This window comes from Stereum hirsutum, assembly GCF_000264905.1.
Source record: "Stereum hirsutum FP-91666 SS1 unplaced genomic scaffold STEHIscaffold_7, whole genome shotgun sequence".
Classification (NCBI taxonomy): Eukaryota; Fungi; Basidiomycota; class Agaricomycetes; order Russulales; family Stereaceae; genus Stereum; species Stereum hirsutum.
In genome coordinates this window covers 1,769,900-1,794,942 of record NW_006763137.1, presented here as the reverse complement: position 1 = coordinate 1,794,942, position 25,043 = coordinate 1,769,900, and the positions used below count along the sequence as shown (strand labels likewise).

The 25,043-nt window shown below is 50.7% G+C and overlaps 9 protein-coding genes across 9 annotated transcripts; 4 read left to right on the top strand and 5 right to left on the bottom strand.

Moving 5' to 3' along the window:
• Positions 1–586: 586 nt before the first annotated feature.
• STEHIDRAFT_57883 (uncharacterized protein) lies at positions 587–1,404 on the top strand (the record flags this gene model as incomplete). The annotated part of the gene is made up of 2 exons (XM_007303956.1): positions 587–1,078; positions 1,153–1,404. 2 exons carry the CDS (start codon positions 587–589, stop codon positions 1,402–1,404), a joined length of 744 nt encoding a protein of 247 aa, XP_007304018.1.
• A 498-nt stretch (positions 1,405–1,902) lies between these two features.
• On the bottom strand, positions 1,903–2,691 carry STEHIDRAFT_131417 (uncharacterized protein; the record flags this gene model as incomplete). Its single annotated transcript, XM_007304427.1, has 5 exons — positions 1,903–2,022; positions 2,090–2,157; positions 2,240–2,341; positions 2,407–2,533; positions 2,596–2,691. 5 exons carry the CDS (start codon positions 2,689–2,691, stop codon positions 1,903–1,905), a joined length of 513 nt encoding a protein of 170 aa, XP_007304489.1.
• Positions 2,692–3,670: 979 nt separating this feature from the next.
• Positions 3,671–4,283, top strand: STEHIDRAFT_157170 (60S ribosomal protein L30; the record flags this gene model as incomplete). The annotated part of the gene is made up of 3 exons (XM_007304426.1): positions 3,671–3,803; positions 3,996–4,143; positions 4,220–4,283. 3 exons carry the CDS (start codon positions 3,671–3,673, stop codon positions 4,281–4,283), a joined length of 345 nt encoding a protein of 114 aa, XP_007304488.1.
• A 231-nt stretch (positions 4,284–4,514) lies between these two features.
• STEHIDRAFT_157169 (actin-like ATPase domain-containing protein) lies at positions 4,515–6,323 on the bottom strand (the record flags this gene model as incomplete). Its single annotated transcript, XM_007304425.1, has 5 exons — positions 4,515–4,616; positions 4,683–4,864; positions 4,928–5,808; positions 5,892–6,133; positions 6,216–6,323. The coding sequence occupies 5 exons, from the start codon at positions 6,321–6,323 to the stop codon at positions 4,515–4,517; spliced, it is 1,515 nt and encodes a 504-aa protein (XP_007304487.1).
• Positions 6,324–6,940: 617 nt separating this feature from the next.
• On the top strand, positions 6,941–9,703 carry STEHIDRAFT_57720 (terpene synthase; the record flags this gene model as incomplete). The annotated part of the gene is made up of 10 exons (XM_007303946.1): positions 6,941–7,123; positions 7,182–7,426; positions 7,501–7,622; positions 7,677–7,776; positions 7,832–7,967; positions 8,022–8,653; positions 8,710–8,858; positions 8,914–9,242; positions 9,306–9,452; positions 9,536–9,703. 10 exons carry the CDS (start codon positions 6,941–6,943, stop codon positions 9,701–9,703), a joined length of 2,211 nt encoding a protein of 736 aa, XP_007304008.1.
• Positions 9,704–10,499: 796 nt separating this feature from the next.
• On the top strand, positions 10,500–19,344 carry STEHIDRAFT_147325 (uncharacterized protein; the record flags this gene model as incomplete). The annotated part of the gene is made up of 31 exons (XM_007304424.1): positions 10,500–10,988; positions 11,058–11,075; positions 11,131–11,154; positions 11,206–11,319; positions 11,376–11,425; positions 11,489–11,656; positions 11,727–12,086; positions 12,144–12,329; positions 12,380–13,237; positions 13,299–13,317; positions 13,377–14,513; positions 14,576–14,627; positions 14,686–14,714; positions 14,773–14,914; positions 14,974–15,115; positions 15,175–15,325; positions 15,389–15,426; positions 15,479–15,683; positions 15,745–15,789; positions 15,842–15,943; positions 16,000–16,018; positions 16,079–16,285; positions 16,342–16,400; positions 16,452–16,624; positions 16,688–17,098; positions 17,162–17,201; positions 17,254–17,323; positions 17,375–17,725; positions 17,786–18,865; positions 18,929–18,984; positions 19,049–19,344. The coding sequence occupies 31 exons, from the start codon at positions 10,500–10,502 to the stop codon at positions 19,205–19,207; spliced, it is 6,954 nt and encodes a 2,317-aa protein (XP_007304486.1). The 3' UTR covers positions 19,208–19,344.
• A 130-nt stretch (positions 19,345–19,474) lies between these two features.
• STEHIDRAFT_57424 (uncharacterized protein) lies at positions 19,475–20,267 on the bottom strand (the record flags this gene model as incomplete). Its single annotated transcript, XM_007303917.1, has 3 exons — positions 19,475–19,590; positions 19,662–19,874; positions 19,937–20,267. 3 exons carry the CDS (start codon positions 20,265–20,267, stop codon positions 19,475–19,477), a joined length of 660 nt encoding a protein of 219 aa, XP_007303979.1.
• Positions 20,268–20,482: 215 nt separating this feature from the next.
• Positions 20,483–21,671, bottom strand: STEHIDRAFT_147323 (uncharacterized protein). The gene is made up of 2 exons (XM_007304423.1): positions 21,637–21,671; positions 20,483–21,559 (listed from the first exon to the last, which is right to left on the bottom strand). The coding sequence occupies exon 2, from the start codon at positions 21,557–21,559 to the stop codon at positions 20,582–20,584; it is 978 nt and encodes a 325-aa protein (XP_007304485.1). The 5' UTR covers positions 21,637–21,671; the 3' UTR covers positions 20,483–20,581.
• A 572-nt stretch (positions 21,672–22,243) lies between these two features.
• On the bottom strand, positions 22,244–24,639 carry STEHIDRAFT_131410 (cytochrome P450; the record flags this gene model as incomplete). The annotated part of the gene is made up of 13 exons (XM_007304422.1): positions 22,244–22,380; positions 22,439–22,467; positions 22,527–22,559; positions 22,629–22,859; positions 22,929–22,958; positions 23,012–23,212; positions 23,270–23,336; positions 23,406–23,656; positions 23,716–23,894; positions 23,958–24,099; positions 24,154–24,245; positions 24,327–24,424; positions 24,492–24,639. The coding sequence occupies 13 exons, from the start codon at positions 24,637–24,639 to the stop codon at positions 22,244–22,246; spliced, it is 1,638 nt and encodes a 545-aa protein (XP_007304484.1).
• Positions 24,640–25,043: the final 404 nt, after the last annotated feature.

Here is a 25,043-nt window from a genome sequence, read left to right as displayed (position 1 = left end):
ACCAACAGGAACCTGTTGTAGTTTGCATTCCGCTTCCGACAGAAGAAGGCAATGAAACGTAGAAGGCAACGAGGGCAAACTAACTATACGTCCTGAGCGTTAGAAATGGACTACTGCGATATTTGAGTATGGACTTACGGTTAGGACAGTCGCATTGAGGAGTATCCTCGATCACGACAGACCTCCGGCAAGGGCGAACGCGGCGTTCAAAAGCAGAGGGATGGAGAGTACGTTTAAGTGGCATTGTTGGTCTCAAAAAAGGGAGATTGAACGAAGTATATATTGAGCGGACTCTGAAACGAAGCGGCGGAATCTGCGGTCCGCAGTCAAGAGGCGAGACCATCTCGTGCCCTCTTCCGGAAGGTTCTGGAACCATTAATCAGTTAAAATCGATTAAAAACTGGACAAGCTGCTGCGGACATTGGCCGCCGAGAAAGGAAATGTTTCAGTATTTCCAGCGCAAGGTAAGAACCTGGTTCCCTTATAGGGACCAGGAATATAGCTAACCATTTATCGAACGTATCTTTTCTCTGGACCTTCAGGCACTTTTCTACCCAACCCACAGTGATATCCTTCTGTCGTGCGGATGGCCAATATAGCTGACACGTATGACGACTTGACAGTCTCGCTCGAACCACACCTCCTCGAATCTCTGCGAAATGTGCAAAGTCGACTATCACCTCCTCTCTCCGAAAAAATCGCAGCATACACTTCACCCTCGTCATCCTCAGAAAAGGCCTCAGACGTGCCAACCATTCCGTACAAACTTCTCCTGAACCTCTCGCAGTGGGCGCGTTCTCCGGCCGGACTATCCGCCTTGAAGGAACCCCCATTGCCAAATGTGCCTGCACTCGATTCAGCAGACTATACCATGATCTCTCTTCTTGCAGGAACTACGACCTCCCCAAACCGTCGCTTTCCTGCCCAAGTGCCAACGAAAGACGCAGCCGAGGACGCAAAGAGGCAATTAAACGACAGGAGAGCAATTGTTGCGGTGATCAATGCTTTACTCAGTGTAGCTGGTACAGGGGGAGCTGTTTGGTGGGCCGCGGGGTCTATTGGGTGGAGAGATGAATGGGTGCGCCTTTGCTTGCTCTAGGCAGCACTTGCCTTATTTCATCATGAACGTTGACCGGGTCCGCCTCTGCTTAGAGAGTCCTTCTCTCTTTCCTCGCGGCGGCAGTCGTTGCATTCTCCGAAGTCGTTCTCTATATTATTTGGGAGTCAAGGCGGAATACTCCTTCGAACAAGGGCCTTCCACGCCAAGCAACACTTTCGGACAAGAAAGACGACGGTCCCGCGGAGCCACTACCTTTAGCGGAGGATGATTCTGTTACAGGCGATTCGACACTGCGTCGTCGAATAGAATCGAAAGCGAGCATGGATGATGAAAATATACAGTAACAGCAGTACGTGTCCAAGATCTTTTCACGGCCGTTCAACTGGCGTACTGATACAATTATAGAGCTATTCTGCGACTATCGGACCCGTTTGGTTGACAACTCACCTGGGCAGTATTTAGGATTGTGTTTTCGTGGCATACCACTAGTTGCATGCGTTGAAGCTTTTTTGGCCAGCCGAACCTTCTACGAACGATGTAACAATAACACGTTGTCATTTTCCCAGCCTCACGCCCGCCTACTGCCTACGTGTAGCACACGGTAACATCCCACTTAAATACCACTCTCTGGACTATCGTCAAGTCGTGTTGCACTTCATCATCAAGCAAAGTCGGATCAGCCACTTCCGTACGAATGGTCGCCTATTGCTCCACATTCCTCCCTCTGAAATCAGCCTCCGTCCATGGCTACCGAATTTTGACCACGTCTAGGGATTTTTCAGCGTGTCGCTATCGCTTACGCCTTGTTCACAATATGTGAGCCTTCGCGACAGAGCGTCTCTCTACGAACTCTTGGTGTCCCTCGCCGCAACGCCGGCCATGATCCACGGACTCACGTGTCCCCGTGCGAGAAGCTGTTCCGAGGTGAGATACGCTGCACCTTTTATAGTTCTTAGACATGTCTGTGAATTACGGTTCGGTGGTCAATACAACAGCATAAATGGATCACGGTCAGGTTGTGTTTCGTACCGAGGAACCGCAGAGACAGTCAAACGGCTGTTCCATATTCCACTCCGTACTCGGGTAAAAGAACGTCACTGGAGTGATAGAAACGACAGCTTTCTCAGTATTTGCTCACTCGTGCAAAGACAGAAAAACATGCGAGAAGGCAATACGTACGTGTGTCGCCTTTATGGATGTCTCGCAAAGCGCGGACGTGCCACTCCTTATAGTTCAAGGCAGAGAGATCGAACGCCACGTTCGGCTCACACGAATGGTTGACTAGATCACGACCATCTTCGTAAGCTATCCTGCTCTCCATCGAGGAAAGACAGATGATGACCTACCGTAGAGAAGATCAGAGTTGAGCTCGATGTGATCATCTACGTTTGGGCCACACTGGACGGATGAGTAGGCTTTAGGACCTTTGGTGAGGCCCTCAAGACGAGCGATTCGCTCGCCTTCTGCAAAGTCCTGTGCAAATGTGACGGGAAGGTCAGTCGAAGAAAGCCCTGAGTGCGTGGACTAGGACTTGCTTTTCGTGCGACGAGCGACGAAGAATACTCTCCAGGCTTGAACTCTACAGCGAAGAGTTCAGGATGGGTCGGGGTATAGTTTGTATGTTTCGACATCGGTTCTTGTTTTGGGTCTCAAGGTCGAGCGACAGCGTTAGTGCGCGCAGAGAGAAGTAGGGCGAATGTGGGGAATAAACGGAAACAAATTTCCCCAGGCAGATCTCCGGCTTATAAGCTGGAGGACTATCCTTCCTTCCATAATGTTCAGGTCACATACAAAGTAGCCGGCGAGGAACGGGGGTCCCAGGACCAAGATCGAGAAAACGAACGGGCTCGTGATCGCCAGTTGGGACCGCGAAGGCAATTCCAAGGAATTTTGACGTCGTCCGCCGAAGGGGGGATGATGACGACGAGATGGCGGGAGCGCGGATGCACAACCGCCCCGTCTCCTGTCGAATCTTGCGAGCATCATTCTTGCGTGGTTCCAGAGTGTTGTTCCCTGCTGTTCCTCGTGTAATCGCGAAGTTCTATAGGACCGGAAGGACAAAAAGCCTATATGCATTTCGCATGGATATATTTCGAGGATGAATCACGTCCCTCAATAACGTGAAGCGGACCTGATGGATGTCTTGGCCGAGATATGGCCTGGATTGCCTTCGCCCTGGCCCGGAGGCTGTGGAAGATGCGAAGGGGTTGGGTACTTACACGTTCCAGAAACCTCCGATTATGATGATCCATGGGATAGCTCAGGTGCGTCAGCGTCAAGAAAAGAACGAACACTATGTGTATTCGGAGAAGCTTGAATGAAGGCCTACTCCGTCGAATAAATCGATATTATATTATCGTCCATGCGAACAGACGCCCACACGGCGACTTTCATAAAGACAGAAAAGGAAGAACGAATGACGTCCAAAGCAAGACACGAAGGTGCTTTGGCGGCATTTGAACCTTATTGTAGCTGTAGCAGGAGTTTGCCGAAACCTAAATTCTGCTCTCCCACGCTGCCACCCACCGTCGCGCGTCTCGAAAAGTTCAGAGCAGCCGACATCCTCAGACTCGACCCCTACTCACCACTTCCACCAAAAACTAAGACGAGATGGCCCCCACCAAGAAGTCCAAGTCTGCAAAGTCCACCGAGTCTATCGCCACTCGTCTGGCCCTCGTCGTTAAGTCCGGCAAGTACTCCCTCGGGTACAAGTCTGCTCTCAAGCAGATGCGCAACGGCAAAGGTACTGTACCCTTTTCTGCCATTCTCACCCGACGGGGCTGGAGCAATGAAGCTGAGAAGGTCCCTTGAACTGACCTTCGTCTGTCTTTCCCCGCCATCCAACCAACCCTTTCATTCAATTATGTCTGTCCACTATTGTTGTGCCGTTCATCCCCATGTACTTGATGCATGGGTTGGTTTGGATGGATTTTAGCTAAGCTCATCCTCATCGCTGGTAACGCCCCCCCTCTGCGCAAGTCGGAGATCGAGTACTACGCCATGTTGTCCAAGACGACCGTGCACCACTTCGCTGGCACGAACGTCGCTCTTGGTACAGCAGCCGGAAAGCTCTTCCGTGTTGGGTGCGTCAAACTTCTTAAACCGTCGTCTCTCAAACATTTGCTGACGTCGTTTGCTATTGTATTATGCTATGTACAGTGTCATGACCATCACTGATCCCGGTGACAGTGACCTCCTCAGCGTCGCCGAGGCTCAGGCATGAGCAATCAAAATTCTTCCTGCCTTACCACCGGGTTTTGTTTGCGGAGTGTTTTTTGTATGCTTTCCTACGCTATTGCATCCTATGATTAGGCATCCCATGACCAACCGAACATGCACACTGCACCCTGCTTTGGGAAGACAGCATGTCGAGAAGTCGAACCTTGTTGTAGGTTTTCATAAGGAACAAAGGCATTATATGGAATAAATATCAAGACAGTCGAGGCTATGTAGATCACAACAAACTAGGCGACATTTCGAGTACAATTTTTGGCCCTCGCTCTGAGTAGTCCATCTTGGAAACAAAGTTTTTGCTGTTCAGATCATGGAAGATGATCTATCGTCCAAGTTTGATCAAGTTTGTGAGAACATATCGTAAAATGACAATCGAAGGAGAACCAACCTTTGCAACGATCGTAGACCCCAAGAACGCGGCGAGGCCGTCGCCCAGCTCGCGAAAGTTGGCGAAGTACTCTGGGACTTTGACGAGGCGAATGACCTTCGGCTGAACGTCGTTTTGCATGTGCATGTCCGGGTTGCCCAGGATAAATGGTGACAGACGTGACTGCAAGGCGGGAGCGATACCTGGAAAGAGGGAAGAGATGTCAGAACAAGCACCGTCAACGGTAGAGTCTGCAGAAAATTAACCCTTGACATAGCCAGTAATATCGCCAGTAACGAGCAAGCCCTGCCATATATACTGCCTCTGATCGAACTCCGTCAGTTCGACCGCATGCCCTGCCGCGTCTTGCAACGGAACAACCAATGCATGGCCCTTCTCCACGCGACTTTTTTTCTCCTCCATCAACCCATGAACGGCATTCAACAGACCGACATCAAACAAAGGCTCGCAGAACCGATGTCTCTCCTTTCCAAGCGTGACCTCCTTTCCCCTAAACTCGATAGTCACCAAATCCATCGCCTCGATCTCCCTCGCGCGGGCCTGTTCAGCAGCGCTAGCCTTAGCGTTCGCACGTTTCTTCATGCCTGACTCGATGACGGCCTTTTCCTTGCCGGCGACGATGACAGCCGCGATATCCGTCACCCCCTCGTCCTCAATCTCGCGCGCGGCGCCGGCACCAGATGGAACTTTGACCAACCCAGCCTTCCATACCTGCCTCGCAAGCTCCACCAACACCTCTCCTAAATCCTCCGCCCCAACGACTTCCTTCAACTCCTTGATCACACTCGTATTGCTCCTCAGCAACTGCGCCAAGAACCTTTCACAGTCCTTCACGCCCACCAAAACGTGTGTCCGTGCGGTATGTATAGGGAAACCGTCCGAGATGGGAGTGATGACGGTCTCGTGGTCATTGATGTCGACGACGAGGCCGGTGATGGCATTGGCGGCGTAGAGTTGGGAGACGGGTCGGTCGAGGATGGAGAAGGCGGCGACATTGAAGCGTTCGAAGAATATTTGACAGACGAGTTCGTGGGATGAGCGGGGAATGCCTGGGAAGAGGGAGAGGAGGACTGGGGATTCATTTTGGACGCGACGCAGTCCAAGACCCGTGAAAAGGGTGTATTTCCTGTGGGATGAGGTGGTCGGTCACTCAGAGAAATACGATTCGTGACAAAGATGCAGAGTAAGAAGAAAGGAAGTAGAAGGTACCAGAGTGCTTCTGCCTGGATCCAGTCGGAGACTACACCGTCTTTGAAAGGCCAGGATATGACAAGATCTTGTCCGGCCGCGAGTGCATCGTCGAGCTGTCGACCAACGAGGTAATCCGTTACTTTGGCGGTAGAAGGCGCTGGAAGCGTGGATGGCGCGCGACTCGTCGACGCAGACGGTTGTAAATCTATGCCATTTTTGTTAACGAGCTCTGATCGGATACCCACCCGTGCTTGTATTTCCTATCATCATAAGTAACGCGTCCATCGAATTCAGCTAAGAACGCAACATGAACGCGATTTGGTGAAATGTTAAGTGACGTACGATGGAGGGGGTTCGAATCAAGTCATGGATTCCGAGACCTGCACGTATGAGAGTCGTGCTGGTCTCGATAATGGCAATAGTCGAATCGCGGAAGGCAACGTTGCTCATCGTTCGTGAAGACGCGCTCTGGCTTGTTCACCCATACAACCCACTCGTCAGGTTAGGGTCTGACGCGGTTCGCACGCGTACCGTCGCGGTCTCGTGCTGTTTCGAATGGTCGTGCTCAGCGTTCTTGTTGGTTTCTGTCATCCTTTGGAGCCTGGACGTCCGCGATAATATACACTATTATCCTTCCTTCTGGTGAGCTTTTGTTGCTGTACCGATGATTGGTTTGTTTGCGTGTGAAATATGACGGCGATTAGCTGGAGCTTTTCGGCGTTGAGCGAGTTGCTTCCTTCATTCATGCATGCCCCTCCGTATTACCCCCATTTCGCATCGTCAGATTTTGTCCAGGACAGCTAAGCCGTCGCAGAGTGGACGTGGTGACCATGTTTAAAGCTGAATATTGTTCTACGGGGTCAGAGAGTCAAAAGCACCCAGCGCTCATCTTGCTTACGGTGCGGTGAATATCAATCCAATGAACAAGGCTGAAATCAAGTCATCCCGTAGGAATCAGGCCATTTCAGACGCTTCGGTCAAAATTATATATATACCTGACGAAACCTACATAGTTATACCCCCACGCTGCTCGCTTCTCCACCGACCTGTTCTACTGAACGGCGAAGATGTCGAACTGGTCCCCGCTTAATGTTCCTGACTCCCCAAAGGAGCCATTCACCGACTACTCACGCTGGAGATTGCGGAATACGACCGATGGAAGCCATATATGGGACTACCTTCAAACTGACGAGGATAATGAAGCGCAACCGCAGACGGATAGGGACAAGTACTTCCTTGGGATACCCTTGGTGCGTCTCCTTCAGTCATTTTACGGTTTCCACAATCAAACATATGGGTTCAACATAGAACTACCCACCACTACCTAAAGCCAACACACCATTAGATGCCGCTCGGAATGGATACACCTTCTACAAGCATCTTCAATCACCAGACGGGCATTGGGCAGGCGAATACGGAGGCCCAATGTTTCTACTACCTGGTCTCGTCATTGGTTCATACGTGTCCGGAATGACATTCCTCGAGGTGGAGAGACTGGAGATGATCCGCTATGTTCTCAACCGTGCACACCCCGATGATGGTGGCTGGGGTTTGTGAGTGGAATTCTTTCCTATTCTTCTTGGGAACCGGAGAGTATAGTGACGCGTGTATTGTTATGTTGGTGAAGGCACATCGAAGGCGAATCTACAGTGTTCGGTACAGCCATGAATTATACTGCGCTGCGATTACTTGGTGTCTCCGCGGAACATCCTGCAATGGTGAAAGCGAGAGCTACACTCCACAAGTTCGGTATGTGGCACTTCAAACTGCGAGATTCTAAGGGACCGTCTCTCACATCCTGAGTAGGGGGCGCGGTCGCGTCGCCTTCCTGGGGAAAATTCTGGCTTTCGGTCCTCAACGTATATGAGTGGGAAGGCAATAACCCGGTTCCAACTGAGATTTTGTGAGTGCGTTACCCTCTCTTTATAGACAGACGGGCTACATCTGCCGGTCTCTAGACTGCTCCCTAAATGGGTTCCTTTCCACCCATGGAGATGGTGGATTCACGTTCGTACTGTCTATATCCCTATGGCCTACTTGTCAAACGTGCATTTCAAGGCCGAGGAGAACGACCTCATCCGGTCTCTACGCCAGGTAATCAGCATCTCCCTCCATTCTGTTAGGCCTCACTGATCGCATCTTCTGCAGGAACTCTACACACAACCCTACGAATCCATCGACTGGCCTGCACAATGCAACAACGTTAGCCCAATAGACGTTTACGCCCCACATAGCACCATCTTCGATTTCCTTAATATCATCCTCAAACTCTACGAACCATGCTCAATTCCACCTGTCCGCCGTGCCGGCATCGCCGAAGCTTACAAGCTCATCGTCCTCGAAGACGAAAACACGACGTACCAGACCCTCGGCCCAGTCTCGAAGATGATGAACCTCGTCGCGCGCTTCCATGCGGAAGGACCCGAGTCGCATGCGTACAAGATGCACGATATCAAAAGGAAGGATTTTATGTGGATCAATGGAGAGGGAATGATGATGTGTGGAACGAACGGGAGTCAGTTGTGGGACATCGGGTTTATGACGCAGGCGTTAGTCGAGACAGGGTTGGCGAAGGAAGAGGAGAATAAGGATAGTCTCGTGGCGGCGTTGAAGTGGTTGGAGGAGTGTCAAATGACAGAGGATCCGAAGCATCTTGAGACGAGTAATAGGCATCGGACGAAGGGTGCTTGGCCGTTCAGTACGAAGGAACAAGGGTACACGGTCAGCGATTGCACAGGTGAGGGGTTGAAATCGGTTTTGTACCTGCAGAATCACCTCGAGTACGCATTCTTTCTTCTCAGTGGTTTATTCCCGCACTGACCAATAGCATATCTAGCTTCACGCCGAAATTGGTTTCTGATCGTCGATTATTTGATGCCGTGGACACACTGCTTACTATGCAGAACCCGAGTGGTGGTTTTGCCAGCTACGAGCTCATCCGTGGGCCCAGCTGGCTCGAACAACTCAACGCTGCCGAGGTCTTCGGTGAGTCTTTACGCTTCTATTTTTTAGAATGTTGAAACCTACTATTTCTTCACAGGCAACATCATGATCGAATACGCTTATCCCGAATGTACAACATCCGTTATCACCTCCCTCTCCATCTTCCGCCAGTCCTACCCCTCTTACCGTTCCGCCGAAATATCTACCACTATACAACGTGCGATCGTATTCCTCCACAACGCTCAATATCCCGAGGGCGGGTGGTTCGGCTCATGGGGCATCTGTTTCACGTATGCGACAATGTTCGCGTTGGAGTCGTTAAGCCTTGTCGGGGAGACGTATGAGACAAGTAAGTATGCGAAAAAAGCATGTGACTGGTTGATTGGGAAACAGAGGGCGGATGGTGGGTGGGGCGAGAGTTGGAAGGTAAGATTTCTACGTGTTATGAGGTCGTTCAACGAATTCGAAGGGCTAAATCTGTGTCCATAGACCTGCGAGACCGCGGCGTGGGTCGAGCACGAAAACACGCAGGTCGTACAGACGTGTTGGGCCGCTATGGCGCTCATATACGCAAAATTCCCCAAGGCAAAGCCCATAGCGGAGGCCGTCCGGCTGGTCATGAAGCGTCAACTGCCCGTACGCCACTTCCATCTATTCTTATCTTATCTTCATGCATCCTTTCGTCTCACCCATTCAATTACTTCACTTTGACACTGTAGGACGGTTCATGGCCTCAAGAAGCTATTGAAGGCGTCTTCAACAAGAGCTGCGCCATCTCATACCCTAATTTCAAGTTCTCATTCACGGTGTGGATGTTGGGGAAGGCGCATAAGTATCTCAAGGAGAAGGACGCTTTGGGTCTTGTTAGTGGCCTTGAAGGGCTATAACCGATGAAGGAGTTACTGGGACGGATGGGCATCAGGAAATGTCGTGGGACTATTCTATTCGCTGGGTTGCGTGCGATAATTACTTCATCTTCTTACCTTGTACTCTGTGTGAATTTCGGAGTGTGAAGAGATTCGACGGGCCTTGTGCAATCATTTGAGTGTGTAGCTTCGTGCTTTATTTCCGTCGCGTTTCTGACAAGCATGATCTAGCTATCCAACCTTGTTTCTCAACTCCAAAACTCCGACCTGATAGCATGCTCGCTACCTTCCGGCTTGTATCGTTAACCTTACGGAGCTGACACTGTGATTTCGCAAGCACATCATTTCAGTAGGCAGAGTTGTGAGAACGCCCGGACAAGGGCGACATGTAGATGCTGCTTCTCGACTGGATTCCAAGAGAAACCCGTCCTGTTCCCCACGTTTGATTGCAGGCATATACACACTCGCTGCTTCAAAAGCTTGTTCGCTATATAATCAGGTATGTTCTGCATAATCTCTTTTTTGGTGATGAGTTTGATATGAAGAGCCCATTGCCTATTTCTCCAGTGACATCTCACGATGTGCCATCTTAGCTGCTCCTCAACTGCTTCGTATATCAGAGCTGTCTGGTCTAGGCTTTTGTTACGGCTCATATGCATATGTAGGGTGCGTTCGCCTCGTGTGGAACTGCTACCAGAAAGTTCTTCGAATAGCAAGCCGCCACCTAACGCCACCGTAATTACGATAAAATGCTGACGCCCACAACCCATTGCCTTTCTCGCTCTCTTCTCCCTTCGTCCACCACTACATCACTATCATGCCTCCCAAAGTCTGTAGATTTTACAACACACCACAAGGTTGTCGACGCGGCGAAGGCTGCACCTTTGAACACACAGGCTCATCAGCACCCTCCCCGTCTCCCGGTTCGTCGTCGCCAAACAGGGGCCCAAGCTCAGCGAGCCCAAGACCACAAAGGCCACCTCCACCTCAGAGGGTCTGCAAATTCTGGGTCGGAAAAGGGCGTTGCGACTTCGGGACCAACTGTCGAGATGCACATCCTGATCCATCTGAGACCCGTGCGACGGCCGTCGACCTCGTCACTCCCTTCCTGACCGAGGCGGGGCTCGCAAAAGTCTCCGGCGTTGGAACTGACATCTTTTTCGATGCGGATATATCCCATACTCCTGGGCAGGCCTTTTTTCAATTACATAAGCTACTCAAGGATGACTTCAGATTCAATGCACCATCTATCATCTACTCTTTCTTGACGTGCTTAAGTAGCGCCAATGTTTCGAACACAGCTTGGGTATGTCACATTATCTCCTGTATTTTCAGGCCAGAGGCTAGAACCTAATTATGCATCGTCATTCTACAGACCTCTGAACAGGGACAAGTAAGACCACACACCATCTCTTTGTCTGTGTGCGGGAGCTGATCCGTGTTTTCAGGAGCTCCTCGTCAAGATTGCCTCAGTAGGTTGGATTATTGGAAAATATGACTCTCACTTATCTCATATATTATAGGACAACGGATTGTCAAGGATCAGAGATATCGTCAATTGGCCATCTGTAAGCACTGCCGCAGGCAATAGTAGGAATGTTCTGTCATTTCAGCGAGGCTATGTACAACTTCTCAAGGTATGCCACTACTTTTTGAGACATGTATCTTCGACATTGTAGCTAAGGAGAACCAGTATCTATCCTCCCAATTCGTCGTCAAGAGCACTCTTGGACAGCAAACAAAGTGGGCACACTCTTTCAATACTCAATCGCTCCCTAACACAGTTCCCGCTGCTGCCGGCCACAGCGCATTGTTTCTCTGCATACTGGATAATCTAGACAAGTTCGCAGATGTCGTAGAGACGAGCATGGAGAAGATCATGGCCGCAAAGTCGTTTCGTGATCCTGTTTTCACCGCCGCCAAGGTTCCTTCAGGAAATCAGGTTTTCTTTTCTCTCACCAGTCTTCTTTATGAGTGAATCATCCAGTTGCACGCCGTACACGTTGCGTAATATCTAATCTCGACCTTTCCTCTGTATTTCCAGATGTGTCACCCGCTACAAGAACGCCATTCAGATATACCCTCGCCTCGGGCCTCTAGCAGCACATACAGAACAGTGGATCGATACTTGGATAAAGTCAGTGGAGACTGACCCGTCGTCCTTCGACAACTCATTCAAAGACCTCTCCCGAGCCGTCCAAGATCATGTCACGGGCCAGTTGAGGCTCAAGATAGACCGTGTGATGGCCATCGTCAAGCGTGATGAGGATGCTGCAGAACGTAAACGAACGAAATCCCAGCGGGCGGCTGCATCACAGTCTGCTGTCAAGTCCGCTACAAGCGAAGGATTGATAGCTGCACTGAGACACACGTACGAGGGTCCGGGGACTGAAAGACTACAAGGGTACGTGTTTTATTGTTTGTCCCGCTAGTTTTGACCTTCTAACTCGACATCACACAGTCCACGACATGATAACGACTTCGTCAATATCGACGACATCCGTACGGCTCCCACACATGAAGAGCTAGTCTCTCGCATCCCGCCGTACCTTCCCGCAAATCTCTATGACGCACCTCACCCCCATGCTCCCGACAGCATGCAAAGGCTCCTCGATGTTCAATTCCGGCTCTTACGGGAAGAACTAACGTACGTTCCATATAATATCAGGTGTCAATCGTCTGACGTTGTCCTCACAGCGCTCCTCTTCGGAGTTCGGTCCAACTCGTTCTGGATGACCTACGTGTTCCCGGAATGAAAAGGACCCAGCTAGCTGCTTTGCGCGAAAATAAAGGCGGCAAGTATAAGGGACATGCGGACAGCCAGGACAGCATCATGTTCAATATCTACACGGACGTTATCTTCAACTCTCTCCTTCCTGACCGCCGCGGTATCACTGCAACCCTGACATTCGACACACCTCCCGGTCGCGCTCGGTCCCCACAGTCAAAGGTCAGGGCAGGGTTCTGGGAGGCGAACTCTGGCAAACGGCTCATGCAAGGTGGACTCGTGGCGTTGGTATGGAAGCGTGGACAGGACATCACGGTCCACCTTGGCACACTTGCGACCTCTGTACGGGACGTCGTCGAGTCTTCAAAGTCTTCTCCAGACCGGATCACAGTCCGCGTCGCCTTCTTCGACCCAGAGGTCGAGATTCGAATTCTACATTCGGTCAAGCAAGCCACACGTCCGCCAGGCGAAATCAAGCTGCTTGTTGAGGCACCCGTACTCTTCGAAGCCATACGCCCATTCTTGGAGGCTCTCCGCAGAGAGCCTGAAACTGTCCCATTTTCTCGTTATCTTCCTCTCCGACCGCCAGGCTTCTACACCAACTTCAAGGTTGACCCCCCTGTTTACGCGACAACTCCGGGGTTCCAATACAACCTGTCCTCCTTATTCGTCGACATAGATGCACACTCTGACCTTCGCATGTCAGTTTCTGACTCTTCATCGGTGAACTTCGCCCGTCAAGCTCTTCGAGATGGTAGCCGTCTTGACGATAGCCAGGCCGATTCAATTGTCGATGCCTTGACCAGGGAGATTGCTATGATACAGGGGTACGTCTAAGACACGGCGGATTTGATGGCATGTACACTCAATGTGTGGTTTTCATAACAGGCCTCCAGGGACAGGGAAGGCCAGTGTAGTTCATTATCATCTCACATATGAAGTGCTGATGCATCGTTCACTTTACAGAGCTACACGGGAGTCGAGCTTCTGCGTGTTCTTCTCGCGAACAAGATTGGCCCAATACTCATGATCGCTTTCACGAACCATGCCTTAGATCATATGCTCGCCTCCGTCCTGGATGCCAAGATCACAAACAACATCGTTCGCCTGGGCTCGCGTTCTGCCGACGAGCGAGTCTCCCAATATTCCATCGAGGCCAAGGAAATGGTCACCAGCCGCTCGTCTCTCGACCGCTCGTTTTCTCAGCGTCATCGCGCCTTGAAGACCATTGAGAATGAGATTGCAACCCACATGCGCAAACTTTTGAAGACAAGCGTCGATCCAGAAGACATTATTGGATACCTTGACCTGACGCAGCCTGAGCCGTACTATCCTCTTGTCAACCCTCCGGCCTGGATTGCTACCCTCAGAAGTCTCACATCCCAGGCCGACGGTGAGAATGGGCAGTGGCATGATGTTGGACCTCGCGGGCGCGGGAGCGTACAAGGCAATTCAATCTACACGTATTGGCGGCATGGTCGCGATCTTGATTTCTTGCGAACGCCACGTCCCTCGACTCCACCCCCACTACCAAAAGTGGCAGCGCCATCCCATCCACCTGCCAATACGAACCGTTACGATATTCTCGTTTCGTCAAACGCCAATAATGAGCACCCAGGAGACGAAGATGGCCTTGAGTCGGATAGTGATGACGATGAAGAGCAACCACTTTGGATGAAGAGTTTCCTAGATGAAATAACGGATATCAAACAGTCTTCTCCCCAAGAACCACCTCACACTCTTGCACCTGCTCCCGTTTCCAGACCTTTCGAACTACCCAACGACTCCGACGATTCCGATGCCAAATCCCATGAGTCAACACAGCACTTCCTCAGTATTGATGATATCCGCGATGTGGGCGCTTTCTTCAAAGCGATTGGCCTGGACGAGGTTCCTGAGGTTCCGACTAGAAATCGGTCACTCGATCTGCTCCTAGACACAGATTCTCCGTGGAGCATGTCGTATATCGAACGTGACCGACTGCATGCTCACTGGGAGGCCACTGTCCGCTCTGACTCCTTCACTCAAGGGATGGATGACTTCAAGAGATTACGGGATCAACATGCTGCAGCTCAACAGAGTTATGATGAGGGTAAAAATGAGGTACGAATCATTATATCTTGTGTGATCACCGGTTATATTAGAAACTAAGTGTTGCAATATAGTGCCGACGACAGCTCCTTTCGCAAGTCGACATCATTGGGTGTACGACAACGGGTACGCGTACTTCTGCTATATACTATCAAAAACGTCTGCTGATATTATGATCTAACAGGTGCTGCTAAGTTGACTGCTCTCCTCAAGGTAATACTGCGACAGTCCTCCCTGTATACTCCGAATCGGTGCTGAATTCTCGTCTCAGGGTATCTCCCCTCGTGTGATGCTTGTTGAAGAAGCCGGACAAGTCCTAGAGGCTCATGTCTTGGGCTCCCTTGTCCCTTCGGTTGAGCATCTCATTCTCATTGGTGATCCTCTCCAGCTCCGCCCTACCATCGCAAATTATGGTCAGTTCCTTTCTTCTAGAACCCATGCTATTCATATCAGTGAACAATATATTTTCAAGGACTCTCGGTGGATTCGAGGAAGGGCGAACAGCTCTACAAGTTCGATCGTTCACTCATGGAAAGGCTTGCTTCGAGCGGGATGCCGATGTCGCTAATCAACGTTCAAAGACGAATGCGACCCGATATTTCGAATCTTATCAGGTGCGCAAAATTCATCCAGAAGGTCTCCAGCATCGAAGTCTAAGAGGCTGGCATTATAGACACACGCTGTATCCTCAGCTCATTGACCACGAGCTCGTACATCATTATCCTCATGTCCGTGGCTTCGAGAAGAATGTCTTCTTTTTTACTCATAACCATCGCGAGAACGGAGGTGGTGAGGAGTCCGCCAGCAAGTTCAATATGTTTGAGGTGTGTCTCAAGCTGTATCTCACTGCAATAATTTATTCACATCTTCCCATCCATCTCGTATAGGTCGACATGATCAAGGACATCGTTCTCTATCTGCTTCGGTTTGTAGTTTCTTCACGTCCGATGATTACCTGAACTAAAACAATGTATCAGACAAGGATGCTACTCCGAGGATGGAGACATTGTCGTTCTTGCTGCATATCTGGGTCAGCTCTCCAAGCTCCGTGACGCTCTTTCAGGTCAAGTTACTGTAGTCATCGACGAGCGAGATAAGGCTGCACTTGAAGAGCACGAGGACGAGAAAGAAGATGACGGGACCTCCTTCACTAACGTGGAACAAGTCCAAATCTCGCGACGCGTACGTTACCGCTCTCAGTTCTATGTCCGCTATCCCAGTTTTCTAAGTTGATCCATGATAGGTCCGCCTTCGTACTATCGACAATTATCAAGGGGAGGAAGCTAAGGTCAGTAGCCTCGCAATCAACTAGGATCACAGTCTGTTCACGCCATTCACAGATCGTAATCCTGTCTTTGGTCCGGAACTCTGGTGCAATGGATGACGAGGCGGACGTTGCGGCACAAGGAGCAGCCAGACGAGGGAACATCGGATTTTTGAAGGTGAATCTTTTCACACTCGGGATATCCGATATGTTTGACTGAAATACACACCATAGTCTGAGAATCGCACGAATGGTATGGCTGAACAATGTCCGCAGTGAATAAACTCTGATGTCCTGATGGTCTTTTCAATAGTGGCCGTTTCTCGGGCGAAGGAAGGACTGATAATCCTTGGTAATGCCCCTAACCTGTCGTCCAGAAGCCGGATGTGGCGCTCCATCATTGAGGAGCTGGAAGCGAAAGAGGCTGTTGGAGACGCATTGCCCGTTTCTTGCCCGAATCATCCCGGGACTGTACAGTACATCTCCAGTCCTGGCAAGCTCCCTCGCATAGCTCCCGATGGTAAGAATAAACTCTTTGTATCTCTCAGGACTACATCTGATGCTACTAATCGACAGGTGGCTGTTTGGAACCTTGTGGTACTCGGCTTCAATGCGGTCATCTCTGTCCCTTCAAGGTACTTTTCATCTTCTCATTTCTACTGCAGTTGCTAAACATACACGTACAGTGTCATTCCGACGATCCGCGTCATGTCGCCGTTCAATGCACCGAATCTTGTCGGAGGCTTTGTCCTAGAGGCCACCCATGCAATAAGCCGTGTGCCACGCAGTGTGGCGATTGCCGCTACCCAGTTTCGCAAGTCGAGCTTCCATGCGGTCATATCACAGACGGGATTCCTTGGTATGTTTCTCATTGAACATCCAATGTTCTTTTTGTTTTTTTGTCGCTGATGAGTCGACCTAGCCACATGTTGGATAGCCTCGACGAAGTAGTTTGCAATGTTGTGGTGGAGAAGTCGCTTCTTCGCTGTGAACATTCTGCCGTGATGAGATGCTCGGACGATGCATCTAGCTACACCTGCGTGGCCCAGTGCGGTGGGATCATGACATGTTGTGGAAGAACATGCCGTAACACCTGTAGTGCATGTCAGTCGAAGAACACGGTTGGAGAAGATGGCCGGATCGGTAGAGTGGAACACTGCCAACACAGCTGTCAAAAGGCGCTCTACTGCCAACATCTCTGCCAGAATCCATGCTCGAGCGATCACGAGCATTCGAAAATGTGCAAGGCACCTTGTCGCCAGGTTTGTGTGCATGCAAAATGTCGTCTGCCCTGCTCCGCTCCTTGTGCACCCTGTCAAGGGAAGTGTATATGGTACGCATCAATTTCTGACATGATCAATGTACTCAGGCCCCTCATTGTGGCTCGCTTCTGTAGGAATTGTCCGCATCACACCTGCCCAGTACCATGTGGCTCGGTATGTATCGTCTCTCGTAACCCAAATGCACCGTAGCTCAGACACCACTTAGGTCTGCGCTCGTCTTCCTTGCGACCAGCACTGCAAGAAGATCCTCAAATGCGGACACCGCTGCCCCTCAGGTACGTGTACTCATCGCCAGTCCGTATGACTCCACTAACGGATTACTGCAGTTTGTGGCGAGCCTTGTGATATCATGAAATGCCCATTATGTGCCTCTCCTGACGACCAGAACAGCGTCGTCGACTTCATTATGCAACGTACCTTGGCCGAAGTCAGTCCAGATGAAGAAACATTGGACGAGCTGCTAATAACGATCCCCAACTGTCGGCATACGTTCACGGTCGAGACACTTGATGGACACTGCGGCATGAGCGACTACTACGATCGCGAGGGTACTGAGGGTAAATGGACCCAATGCAAAGAGCCACCTTTCGGCTTCCGTGCACCTCCCGTCTGCCCAACCTGCAGAGCTGCTATCACATGCCCTCGCTACGGCCGCATTTTCAAGCGCGCTGATCTGGGTACGTGCATTTTTATCTCAAGGGTCAGTAGTAGCTGTTAACATTTGGATCAAATTCTAGACATCATCGAGCGCAATGTGGCCTCACAGATGACGCTCATACTCGACGCAGTCGATACAGAGGCAACGATATCGTCCAAGGTCGAGGCTGAGGCCAAGGTCAAAGCCCGCGCCTCATCTCTCCGCATCTCTGGTTCTAAAGTTACTGCACAAACCCTGAAGAAGACAAAGAAGGAGCGCGAGAAACTTCTGCGGGCCACGCGAGAAACTCCTGTACCCCTCGACGCCATCATTCCAGGAAAAGCTCACTACCACGGCGTAGACAATCGCGTCGACGGAGCTTGGCGTCAGGCCATCGATCATCTTCTACGAGCGTACGAGATGGCCTCGAAGGTGGCGTCTACTCGTTCCGCGCACGTCAGCGCATGGGAGGCCGCTTTCCATACGCTTCACGAGCAGGAGATGGAACTTGCCCTCGAGGACCCGAGCACTGCGCCACGTCAACCTCAGGAGCATGCCATGCGCATGGCTCGTATCAGGATCGGTCAGCCCCAACCTCGAGCAGACAAACGCTTCGTCGTGGAGGCTTTCTGGTCCACATTGACCATCCGATTTACCCTCGCCGATCTGGCCATGACCTGGCTTCGAGCCGTCAGTCAAAAGAAGGAGGAGTATCCGACTCAGCAACGGACCGTATGGGCGATATATATCGAGTTCCTATTGCGGTCATGCACCCAAGATGCCGAGATCGCCCTTCGTATTGCAAAGAACTCGGAGTCTCGCCGACAGGTCACCAAGACGGCACTCTACCTGATGCGATCCGAGCTAGAACTGTTCAAACTCGACGTGGAGATGTCTCGCGAGAGGGGTGTCCTGACTGAGGCCAGATCTAGCTTGGTAGAGAAAGGTGAGGAGAAGCATGCTGCTGCGAAGGATTATGCTAGGCAGGTAGAGGACGACCACATCAAAAGCCGAGGGAGTGGTCCCGATGACCATGACTGGCTCCGAGAGAACTTCTCGGAAACGGCTGAAGTGATATTGCAAGAGTGGAGCTTGGTACTGGGCTCTGTGCGCGATAGTACGTTTTATCAGTCGGTTTCCTTGGACGAGAAGATGTCCATTATCCGTGCTCTTGACTTCTGTAAGTCTCCTGTGTTATGTCTATAGCGTAGCATTTTGACGGATTCTTGCCGCTTTTCACCAGCTCACACCGGCCACTTCTACAAATGCCGCAATGGGCATACATTCGTCATCACCGAGGTATGTACATTCAAGTCGCGTAGAAAAAAAGAGTGTCGGTGAGCTGATCTCCTTTGTTCCCTAGTGTGGTGGAGCCATGCAGCGTTCGTTCTGCCCCGAATGTGGCGAACCTATCGGCGGCGACTCTCACGTATTGGACTCGAGCAACACACGCGACACAAACTTCGAGGAACTGGTTAGACGTCAGGGGGCTCAACAAAGCCCATGGACCTGGGGACGATAGGTAGGTTTCGTTGTGACTCGTGAGTGGTCTGAGGGAATCAAGATGATGGACATACGGTGACCACGGTGAAAGAATAAACTGTTCCTTATACGCATCTCTTCAATGACTGTAACGATAGAGGACTCTCTGAATGTCTGGGGTATTTTTGGAAATTGTAATACCAATTATGTGTACATCTACATACAGCCACTATTGTGGGGCACACAGGCACCAAACTGTTTCATGCATCACATAATTTGCTGAGAGAGAAGGAGAAAGCCAGCATCATCATAGATCTGGATTCAAGTCCAGATCCAGATCAAATATCTGCTGAGGTGGTAGAGGTGGGCGGTAAGACGTTGGAAGGCGTTGCTCAGGGGGTGGCGACGGTGTTCGTTCAGGTTCTGGCACTACGTCAAAACAATCACCAATTCAGACACAGATAACAGAAAATAAAACGTAGATGGGAGCATACGTCTGCCAACGGAGTGAGTCTCCCCGAGCGGACCAAGGGGGGCCTCTGCATTTAGTCGGCCTCTGCGCATTCTCTCCTCGTTGGGGAAAGGAGGGAAGAACAATGGTGGGGGTGGTTGGCCAGGAAGGGCTAGGTCGGGCATGTTTGGGGGTGCGGAAGTGAATGAACTAAGACTTTGTGCATATGCCAGCAATTCCGTGTATGGTATCGCAGCTATATTCCAAGGCATTCAGCCTTCCGTTGGGCATGGCCAAGTAGAATAGAAATGAACACACCGTCCTTCGCCTTCTCAATTCCCTTCATCCTCTCATCCCCTTCCCTGATGGTATCCTCTAAATCTCTTCTCCCATTCTCTAGCTCTTCCACAATATCCCTCCACCGTTCATCCAGCCCCATGACCTCCCTCTTCAGCTCCTCTATCCTTCGCTGCTTCGCCTGGTGTGTTCTTGCCATCTGTACGGCCTGAGCCAAAGCATAGTCACACTCAATGAAGGCTGATATTGGAGGAGGTGGTGGAGGTTTGGATTGTGGTGGTGAGAGGGACAGAAAGAGTGTTTGGGACAGAGCTGTGAGATCGGTCAGCGGTGCGTGGAGTAGAGCAGACATGGAATCCAATGCTAGGTCATTCGTTGCATGTTGTGCAGGCCGTGACGGGCCCGCTTGAGCGTTACGATACATAACGTATTATCCCGAGCACGTAGAAGATCGCCGTATTCTGCTGTCGAATCGCGTTAAGGTGAACTTGTGAAGTCCGAGTTCAAGTTAACGTTGTTTGATCGAGTGTCTATGCGTGGGAATAGTGTGCGCTTCGAGATGTGTGGCCCTGGAAGCATCCACATCAATGTGGCGCACAACTCTACCACAGTCGCTACATACAGATCACATGCATAAAAAACTCGGGCATAAACGGCTCAAATGGACTACACTTCTACGCGCAAGGCCTGCCTCATCTTCCCCGCAAACGAAACCACCTCCTCCTGATTAGATGCCGGAGGGCCCCTCTGCGTCGTAATGAAGCCAGGATACACTTCATAATATTCTGCGTTGAACTCCTTCCCTCCGTATCCACTCCCTGGAACCTCTCCATCGCGCACGATCGCCGGAAGTAACTTCACATGGGTATAATCGATCTCGAACCCCTCGAAGAATATCGCCACCCTGACTCTCTCCTCCGCACCACCAGCGAACGCTTTCCTCAACACTCCCATAACCTCCCAAGTGACCTCCAATAAACCCTTATACTCGTCCTCTGCAAGCCCACCAAACACATCCGACGATAAATGCCTCCTCGGGACGAGGACCGTGAACCCCCGCGTGTTCGCGAACGGGGTGAGCCACGCGACGTGGGAAGGTGACTCCCAAACACGCCACTGCTCGAGTTCGCCGCGTACGAGACGTGCAAAGAGGCTTATGTCTTCCGTAGAAGGCTTAGAAACATCTGCACCAGTCTCATTGTCGTAGAAGGATAGGTCATAGGGCTGTTGTAGATCAGAAACCGCCGTGATCTGTGTTTGTGTGGCGACGAGACTTTCAGGCGTCGCCGTCGGTCCGTTCTTTGTGGTGAACCACCCCGGCCAGGGATCATACCACACCTTCTCGCCGTGAAGTATGGGTTGCCACTCTTCGCCGATTCCGTGCAGAGGTATGAGTTGGACTTCGATTCCGTCGCACGCCATGGCGACACGATGGACGGATGTGCTGGATTGGAGATGGAGTGCGATGTGTCGGGTCGCGATGAAGAATTCGAGGAAATCATGAAGTGAAAGATCGTTGACGTGTTGTCCAGATGAGGGCCGAAGGATTAATTGCCCAGGCGTTGTGGGTGTTCGAGAGACCTTGCCGTGGACAGGAGACGAGGATTGGGTGAAGATGTATTTCTCGTCCTCGATAGTGTCCATCTAGATTTCAGATAGCCCAAATGAGAGCTTCAGCAAGACAAAAGACTACGTAAAAAGAATGAACTTGAAGTACTGACACTGAATATTCAAGTGGCCGTTGAGCTCGATGGCCTGAGAGGGTGATGGCAAGAAGTCAGGCGGAGTCAGATGACGGCCACAGTTCCGGCGCTTATGATTTCCTTGTTGTACATATTTAGCGTTTTTTTGTTTCTCCCTTTAGCTCGTATTAATCATTTAGTTAACTAGACGTTCATGTTAGTGGTCAGTTTTTGTTACCGATAAATCGTTACAGCTACTTACGAACTTGATAGTCTCTGTGCTTTAACCATGGTTAAGCCTCACTGCCAGTGTCGTATATATCGTAGCACCTCTTGTTTGATAACCAATCATATCATGGCCAGGCCGGATGAGTGATAAGATGAACATGTAGAGCAACTGGGTTCTTATCAAGCCAAACTGCAAGCCGGCGAGGGTGGTAATCTCAGAGCAAAGAGCCAGGAACTTGATTGGGCTGAAGCCAAGCCTTTGGAGCCCGCTGCCCGTTCTTTGGCAGTCTGACCATGCTATAATACACAGGACACAAGCACCCTCTCCCGGGAACCACTTTTCATCCTTCCAACTTCCACACTACCCACTGCATCTCAATCCCGCAACTCACGTCAGGCTCCCTTGCCACTCAGAAATCTATATCCGCGACATGAGGAGCGGCAGTGAGGGTTTTCCGTCCACCATCGGTGTGGCAATGTTGGTAGACTTCCACTCGACGGTCTTCTTGGATGGCGAGTACCGGAAGTTCGTCACTAGAAGGGAGAGGACCACCTCTGACAAAGTGATACCGAATCAGCGAAAATTTGTGGAACCGAAAGGCTAGTCACGTACTCATCTCCAATTCAGAGAACTTGAAGCCGCTGAGAGTATTCCGTGATCAGACCAGCATAACGTTTCGACTGGAGGACATCGAACTCACATGCATGCACGTCCGCCACCAAGGAAAGTCAAGCTGAATCAAATGAGCAACTGTTATAAACACGATATACGCGGACACGATTCAGAACCAATGCACACGTACGTATTTGCGTACACCCCAGGGATACCAGCATTCGTGACGCTCTCGGGCAAAGGCGAAAGCCACCTCTCAGGGTTCCATTTGCCCGCATCAGGGCCCCACAGCTCTGGAGAAGTGTTCACGGTTTTGATGCCTATGCTGATGGTCGTATTGGAAGGTATGAAGAGCTCCGAAACTGTGTTTCCTTTGACAGATAATGGCGTTCCCAATGGAAGTATGGTATCCTTGCGGGTCCTGTAGCATGTCACCTCAATACTTCTGCGAAACGGCGAAGAGGACGTGTGTGCGTTGCTCTCGACTTACGTGCGCAAAATCTGAGTGACGGGAGGATACCTATGATCATGTCAGAATATGAATGAGTAAGAGGTCGTATGCATATTTCTTACATGCGAAGAGTCTCGCGACAGACTGCCTCGAGGTATGGCAGTCCCATGAGCGTATCGTAATCAAAGTCACCTTCAATTTCTTTCCGGGCATTAATCAACTCTTCACGCAGGCGATCTTGAACCTCTGGGTTCATGGACAGAAGGTGTAGTATCCGGGACAGAGCTGAGGAGGTCGTATCCATAGCCGCGAAGGTAAGTGTTCTAATGTGTGTTTGTCAGTTCTCGGTTAGATGAAAGATTAGAAACATAGAGACGTACGACATCTGGCCTAGGAGTTCGATCTCGGGTAGACGGTCCTTCTCGTCGGCCTCCATATTTGCTTTCACTGGGGAGCACAAGGAAAAAGTTCGTCAATATGATAAATCAGGCACAAAATGTTTCAAAGAATGCTCACTCAGAACACTCATAATGTCTCGCCCCTCTCCAATCTGTAGCACAACAGCGTCATCACCCTTCTCCAATGCTGCCTTCTTCGCGTTGAATATCATCTTCGACGTCTCGTATATGACATCCGTCAAATACACCAACCGGTTGAGGTCCGGCATAGGAAGATTTTGACCGACCCACCGTCGTAGAGCCGGGGTACCGAGATTAGCCACCCACGGGTACAACTGTCGCCAAAGGTTCAGCCTCGTGAGGGAAGGTCTATAGTGTTTGAGGATAATGAGGTTTGAGGGGCGCAGTTTGGGAGTACTTGCACTTACACGAAACTTTTCAAAGCAGTGGTATAGGGGCTCTCGGAATGTTCGTCGAGACTGTTGAACGAGTGGCCCAAGCCTCCCTGAGCGACGAGCTCGAGCGCAACGCGAGTATTCCAATCTAAGGCATCGATCTCCGCCGTACCATCAGCTTGAACTATCTTCTTCTTCAACACGTCGGTTAACTAAGAAAGAATATTTGAGTTACACCATGTAGCATAATCTATTGAAGCGAAGGGGCTGCTCGCCTGATGGGATATTCTATAGAAGATAGGGATCATGTAGCGCATGTGTTTGATGGAGAAGACAGGGTTGAGAAGTTTTCTCTGGCGACGATGATGCTCCCCAAGAGTACTCAGCAGTCCCATTCCAAATGTTGCCGCGCTCGTTCTGGACCTCGCCGTCAGCAATGCATGGTCCGCTACGGTTGCGCAGGTGGCTCACTTGATGAACATATCTGTTTCTTCGAATACATATTGCTCCTTGATGAGAATATGATATAGTGCCTTGGGGTCCCTGATATACAATAGTGTATCCTGGGTGAAGAAAAGATCGAGGTGAGGTCTTGAATGGGGCAGGGTGCATCGAGATCATGAGAGCAAAATTGTACGGCTCACTCCAAGGAAACCCCAGATCCGGATTACACCTCCATACGACTTCGCAATACGAGCGTGAAAACCCCAGGAATCTAAGCCGAACAATGTCTTTAAGTTACCTATCGTCAAATCATTCCAATTTCAGCTCTGTAACTCCAGTAGGGGAAGAAAAGACTAGCCACGTACCAGTGAAAAGCGAATCTGGCGGAGGTCCAGGGATATTGTGGAGGGAAGCCTGCCTGACGTACTGCCTGGCGACTCGGAAGAGAACAAAGAGGACGAGTAGCACGGGAAGTGAAGTCAGCACCAGAATAGCGTCAAAGAGGATCGACATGGGTCGGTAGTGACAGGTAGAGAGCTCAGTTGTGCGCGTCCGACTTTATGAGAGATGGAGGCCAGGGTCGGTAAATATTACTTCTGATGTGCACGGACGGCAACCTTATAAGTGATCTGGAAGAATCTTCGTGCACTGACAAGTTCCTCACGGCAAAGCAGGCGGTGGAAAGCCAACGGACACTGAGCCGACAATTGTACCTGCTTCTTAGTAGTACTTAGCATGCTCGAGAAGCCCCACAGATAGACCACACTTACACTTGTACCGGAACGAACTCCGGAATAATTCCTAATCGTTGATTCCTAACGAGAAGGGCCCATTGTCCACGAAGTCCACGTAGCTGACAACAAACTGCAGTTGACTCGTATTATGTTGACCAACTCAAACTCTGCTCTCACGCGCTA

Bases quoted from the DNA above. Each gene is read 5' to 3' on its own strand.
- STEHIDRAFT_147323 (XM_007304423.1), bottom strand. From the start codon at position 21,559: ATGGACACTATCGAGGACGAGAAATACATCTTCACCCAATCCTCGTCT.